Source organism: Callospermophilus lateralis, chromosome 18, assembly GCF_048772815.1.
Source record: "Callospermophilus lateralis isolate mCalLat2 chromosome 18, mCalLat2.hap1, whole genome shotgun sequence".
Classification (NCBI taxonomy): Eukaryota; Metazoa; Chordata; class Mammalia; order Rodentia; family Sciuridae; genus Callospermophilus; species Callospermophilus lateralis.
The window spans coordinates 5,886,485-5,892,876 of record NC_135322.1 but is presented as its reverse complement, the minus strand read 5'-3'; the positions used below and the strand labels follow the sequence as shown (position 1 = coordinate 5,892,876).

General features: G+C 54.1%; 1 protein-coding gene across 2 annotated transcripts; it reads right to left on the bottom strand.

The window, feature by feature from the left end:
• Nucleotides 1-459: 459 nt before the first annotated feature.
• Nucleotides 460-3,517, bottom strand: Klk7 (kallikrein related peptidase 7). Of its 2 annotated transcripts, none has more exons than XM_076838137.1 (5): nucleotides 3,445-3,517; nucleotides 2,983-3,146; nucleotides 2,617-2,860; nucleotides 1,880-2,016; nucleotides 460-615 (listed from the first exon to the last, which is right to left on the bottom strand). In XM_076838137.1, exons 1-5 carry the CDS (start codon nucleotides 3,515-3,517, stop codon nucleotides 460-462), a joined length of 774 nt encoding a protein of 257 aa, XP_076694252.1. The 2 variants fall into 2 exon arrangements, with proteins under 2 accessions (XP_076694252.1, XP_076694253.1); XM_076838138.1 differs by having other exon boundaries at nucleotides 2,617-2,864; nucleotides 2,987-3,146.
• Between the last annotated feature and the right edge of the window lie 2,875 nt (nucleotides 3,518-6,392).

The window sequence follows — 6,392 nt, the reverse complement described above, 5'->3', positions numbered from 1 at the left end:
TCTAGACAAGCCATTCCTTTGGAACGTATTCAGTGTTTCCATGATTTTGCCACAATACATAATGTGGTGATGGATTCAAACCTCGTTGATGTTTTTTTTAAATTCTGGTACTTTCTCCCTAGAATTGGAGCTACTGGGTCAAATGCACTAAGTGAGGTTTTCAATTCATGTGGCCAAACCACCTTCCAGAAAGATTGTACAAATTTACTGCTCCAGCGTTTGAGAGTGTTGGTCTCACTGCGTTTTCCACAGCACGGAGGGTTTTTGTTTTGTTTTCTTACTTCTTTGGGTTTTAGAGCCTTGCTATTTTGACAGGTTTATAAACATGGTGTATTGTGGAGGTTTTATTATGTCTTTAAGGAAAGAAAGTCAGATTTGACTTTACAGGTCATCCATGTCCTTATCTCCGCAAGCTTTCTGTTCAGAGCACGCGGTGATGTATTCACTCTTGGTGTCGCGTTAGCGATACCTTTTCATGGTCTCTTTTATCCAACTGGTAAACTTGCAGACTTGGGTGTAGACACCTGGGTCATTGGGTTGGCCACAAGGGAAAGTTCCCCAGGACACTATACCTTGCAGGGTACCTTTGCACACCAATGGTCCTCCTGAGTCACCCTGGAGGGAACAAAGGAGGGAAAATGGATTAGCTTTGAATTCAGATCAAAGCCCCCTAGAGTCCTAACTCAGTCTTCTACACCAGCTCACGGTCTTTGTCTTGGCAGACCAGTGGCTTCCACTCTGGCCAATGAGAAGAGACTCATCTCTGTGAACCAATGGGAGAGCAGGAATTAGTACCCTAGCAGAATGGACAGACATTGATTTGAGTCTGGCCAACGCAGCCAATCTCAGGAAGGGGGCGGGGCTTCCAATGATGCTAGGCCATTAATTTTCCCACACAAGGTGAACCATAAGGACTTTTCCAAGTCAGTGGGCAGAGGAGCATTTCTCCAGGGGAATGATGTATGACCCCTCCTGCATGAAGTGGGCCAGGAATTCCAGGACAGCAACAGGGGAGCTTTAAACCAAGCGTGGGACCCTCTGAGTGTGAGACTCAGGGTCCCTACACAGCTTGTGCATTCACGAAGCCAGCCTTCAACAGAGGAGGGAAGGATGCCCACTCTGTCCAGAACATGCTCTTGTCCTTCCTCGTTCCTAATAACACTGTTCCACCTCCCCTGAGAGCTGAAAGGGAGGAGTCATGGGCAGGTGGGGACCAAGCCTGCCCAACACAGAGACAAACTAAGAGAAAGAATGAAGTTGGGCATAAAGAGAGAGATGTGGGGAAATGTTCAGAGACAGAGGGTGGTGACAACAGATGAGGAAGAGGGGACAGGATCAGGACAAGGGTCAGGCAAGTGAGGAATTAGCATCAGGCATAAAATCTCAGTAATCACAGTAAATAATGCTTTAAGATAATACTTTCAAGATCAAATGTAAATCAAAAAACTACCACCTGGATGACACAATAGCAAATTTTAAATAATAACAGCATCAGTCCCAGGCTGTGCTGAACCAGGCCGGTGCCTGAAGCAAAAGGACATTCAATAAAACGAATCCACTTTTCATTTAAAATTGTGACACTCTGTTCTTTGTGGGCTTTTTGCATGAACAATATTAAAAATGTGTTGCTTAGAATATGATTTATCTTAATCACTGAGTTTTTGGTGCCTGAGGCTGCTGAGTGGCCCTACCCATCTTTTCCAGTCCCACTGAACTCTGCACATGCCCAGGGTCACAGCAGCCCCTGGGTGGGGTCCTGCCCCTGACCTGGCAGAGAGAGGGGTAGAGAGAGCTGAGGAGGCCAGGCCTGCAGAGACGGCAAGGGCAGGTTCAGAGCTGAGAGGAGGCAGGCAGGGTGGCGGCTGGAGGGGGTGCTCACGTTGCAGGTGTTGGTCTTGGAGTCAGGGACACCAGCACACAGCATGGTTTTCCCCAGGAGGTCCTTGTAAACCTTCTTGCAGTCCTTGGAGGAGATGAGCTGGACATCACTGCACATGAGCGCTGCTGGAAAGGTCACTGCAGGGAAGGGGGCAGTGTCAGTCAGAGGCGTGGGTGCCCGGGCTGCCGGTGCTGATGGGGAGAGGATGGGGCCAGAGTACCCAAAGGGCCAAGGCCAGGCTCCCAGATCTGAGGGAGGGGGACTGGGGCCTGGACCACTAGGGTCTGAGGGAAGAGGATGGGGGGGATGGACCTGGACCTGTGGGCCTAAGAGAGGAGGCTGGGGCTGGACCCCTGGGTCTGAGGGGGGAGGCTGGGCCTGGACCCCTGGGTCTGAGGGGGGAGGCTGGGCCTGGACCCTTGGGTCTGAGGGAGGAGGCTGGAGCTGGACCCTTGGGTCTGAGGGAGGAGGCTGGGCCTGGACCCTTGGGTCTGAGGGAGGGGGGCTGGGCCTGTGCCCCTGGGTCTGAGGGAGGAGGCTGGAGCTGGACCCTTGGGTCTGAGGGAGGAGGCTGGGCCTGGACCCTGGGTCTGAGGGAGGAGGCTGGGCCTGGACCCCTGGTCTGAGGGAGGAGGGCTGGAGCTGGACCCTTGGGTCTGAGGGAGCAGAACTGGGGCTGGACCCTGGGTCTGAGGGAGGAGGCTGGGCCTGGGCCCCTGTTCCTGAGGCAGCCTCACCATCGGGGCTGGTGGTGGTGCCCCAGCCAGAGACAGTACATGTGGTGCCCGGGGGCTCGCAGCTGGAGGGCAGGTCGACCTTCTTCACTTTTGACGACAGCCTGGCCCGGCTGTTCAGCCTCACAAGCATGAGGTCGTTGGCGTGGGTCTTGGTGGAGTAGCCGGGGTGTCGGAAGGACTTTGAGGCCCTGATCTTCTGGGCACTCTTGTCCCCCAGCCGATCGCTGCCCAAGTGCACGTTGTACTCACTGGGAGAAGGAAGTGACATTCAGAGACCTGACAGAGGGAAAGGGCCGGGACCCAGAGAGGGGTGGAGGCCTGGCTGCCCCCCCACCACCCGTCCACCCGCCTGCCCGCCCCGGCCACCTGCCTCATCCTGCAGTGGGCGGCCGTGAGCACCCAGCGCTCGTCGAGCAGCACGCCCCCGCAGTGCAGCTGGCTGTTCTTGAGCAGGGCCACCTGCCACGGGTGGGAGCCTCTTTCACACGGGAAGCCATCGATGATCTTGTCCCCACTCTTGTCACCCTGATCTGAGGAGAAACGTGGAGACCCGTGCGTGAACGGCAGCAGAGGGGGGCGGGGATGGAGACCCCGGGACATTCTCAAAGCCCGCGGGGGCGTCTCATCCCAGGCCGAGAGGAGGGAGAGACGCTGAGGGGAGGAGACAGGGCCCTGGGCAGGCAGGGGCCCCTGGAGTTGGGAGGAAGCCGCAGAGAAGGGGCACAACGCCAGGCAGCCCCCCCCCCGGGGAGGAAGATGCCCGGGAGGAGGGAGCGCCGACTCAGGGATTGCTTGGAGAGTTCAGGGGGACGCGGGGAAGGGCCTCACCATCCTGTCCAGCAGTCCCCAGGGCTAAGGACAGCAGTAGAATTAGCAAGGACGGGAGAAGGGATCCCTCCATGGTGCCTCTCAGGGACTGCCAGATGAGGACTGGCCCCTGCTGGATCTGAGAAGGGGAGAGAGTTCAGGACACAGGAGTTCAGCTCAACCCTAACCCTCAGGCCCAGGAGTCCAGCCTCCTCCCTCAGGCCCAGGGTCCAGGCCCAGCCTCCTCCCTCAGGCCCAGGGGTCCAGGCCCAGCCTCCTTCTTCAGACATAGGGGTTCAGGCTCCAGCTCTCCCCTCTCAGTCCCAGAAGCCCAGACCCAGCCTCCTCCTTCAGACCCAGAGGCCCAGGGCTCACTATCCTCCCTCAGACATCCCTCATACCCAGGAGTCCAGTCCCAGCCTCCTCCCTCAGACCCAGAAGTCCAGGTCCCCTGGCCCTTACAGGCTCAGGTAAGCAGGCTCCCATCCCTCTCCCACCCTGTGAACCTGTAAGTGGGAATCCTCAGTCTCTTTCCAAGTTGCAGGCCTCCAGCCCCATGGCACCTGGAGTCAGCCGGTCTGGCCAGCATTACTGCCTCGCCCCCACACAACCTTCTTGATAAGGTCCCTTCTCACCTTTGGAAGGTTGATCTGATCTCAGCTCTGGCCTCTGTTGGGAGCCAAGTGTCTGCAGCCCTCTGCCGGGCTGTCCTCTTATACCACCCCCGCCCCCGTGCCCGCCCCCAGCGCCCTGGGGTGCAGGCAGAGCCGGCTCCAGGACACCTTCTTCCTGTGTTCAGTTAGGGTTATCTGGAATCCCTGGGGCAGCCGAAGTAATTGATACCACACTGCTTCCCCACCCTCCTGCCCCAGCCAGGCTGGGCGGCACCCAGCTAGCTCACCCCTACATATTCAGCCCCACCACCCCTCCTGGTTGCTCACTGGGAGGGCCCAGGTGCAGGGCCTGAGGAGCAGGAGAGGAGCAGGATTCAAGAGAGGCAAGGCACAGCTGCTGGCTCTGTCCTGGGTCCTCCTCTGGGGCCATTCCCTTGCCCTCCCCCGCTCTCAGGTGGCCTGGGCCCTCCACCCTATGGCCGAGGAGCCTGTGGGAACCCGGAGAGGCCAGATCCCAGTCTTACCTTTGAGCCTGAGCTTGTTTCCAACTGAGGGTTTACTGTTAACCGCTGAGTCTGTGTTCTGTTTATTTCTATTCACGTCATATGTAGGTTTCTCTCTGTAGCCGGTATATGTAATAAAAAATGTCTATAGCAAATATATCTAATGCAACCTTTTTTAATATTTATTTTTTAGTTGTAGTTGGACACAATACCTTTATTTCACTTATTTATTTTTATGTGGTGCTGAGTATCGAACCCAGGGTCTCGCACGAATGAGGTGAGCGCTCTACCACTGAGCCACAACCCCAGCCCCACCTTTTTTTTTTTAAAACTTTACAAAATATTGTGAACAGTTGTCCCTGCTGGTCCCTTTAGATCCTTTCCCCTTTCTTTCTAATGTTGTATGATATTCCGTACTATGGCTTTAGTATTGTGGCTTATGTAATCTGCTTCACTTTGAAGTTCGCTTGCAGAGTTTTGAATGTAATAATGAGGAGTAAATTGGTTTCTTCATCTTTGCTAGTTGCATTCATCCTTCAAATGTCTACCGTGTGCCAGAAACTGCTCTGGGTCCTGAGGCCATGACAAGACAGATTTCTGCCTTGATGGGGACTGCCTGCTTGGTTGAGTTGGAGACCCAAAAATAAACATATGGAAATAAATAAGCTCATGAAATACAGAGTTTGTTAAGTGGTGGTGAGTGCCATGGAGAGAGACTGACATGTGATGTAGTTCTAGCCAATGAGGAGTGAGGGGGAGACCCTGGCACTTCTGAGAAAGCAGGGAAGAGGGTGAAAGAATTATGGGTTCCCCCTGCCCTCCAGGATTCTGGACTCTCATATTAGGAAAGATGTTTCGAAAGGCTCCTGGTGAAGGTGGCATGTGCACTTGAAGGAGGTGATGGAGGAATCCATGTGGTTACTTGGGGGTGGAGAGTTCCGGGGAGAGTGAATGGGCAGGTGTGTTAGACAAGCAGCAGGCCCAGAAGGCCATGCAGCCGGAGCTGGGTGGGGAGAGGAGCTGGCAACTAGGCAGAAATAGAACAGGACTCTGGTGGCGGGGACCTTGAAGGCCAGACTCAAACAGGAACCATTTTCAGATTATTTCTTCAACACGATAGAATTGACCTCAATTTCTAGATCAGACTCAAAAAGTGATCCAGTCTTCAACCCTGAGCCCAGACCTGCTCTCAGTTTGACCCCCCCTCCACCTTTGATCTGTGTTCTGACTGTGACAGGTATTATGTCCACCCAGGCTTTTGTTCCTTCTGCAAACTCTGATTTTCTTTCAGTAACCTTTTTTTGGGGGGTACAGGAGATGTGCCCCCCTTTTTATTTATTTATATTTTTGAGACAGGCTCTAAGTTGCATAGGGCCTCACTAGGTTGCTGAGGCTGGTTTTGAACTTGCAATCCTCCTGTCTCAGCCTCCCAAATCACTGGGATGACAGGCGTGAGCCAACACACCTGGCTTTTTGGATAACCTTTTATCCTCATCATGGCTGTAATCCTGGAGGATCCAATTATGGAAACCACATGATGCTTGCTGCTGATTGGTTTAAAATTGACATGTGATATGGTCTTAGCCAATAAGGAGTGAGAAGACCCCCCCAAATTTTTTGAGAAAGATGTCCTAATTTTCCCAAAGACAACACTGGAAGTTTCTTTATTTACCCGTGGCGTCTCTTCTGAATGCAGATTCTGGAACTGCGTGAGCGGACCATGAGGAGAAGTGGGCAGAGGATTAAGCCAAAACACTTCCGGAGCCCACAGGTCATCGGCTGGGTCTTCCATGCCATCGCTGGGGTGGCAGTCCGCCAGCTGTGCAGCCCCATCATCACATGGCTTTTCCAG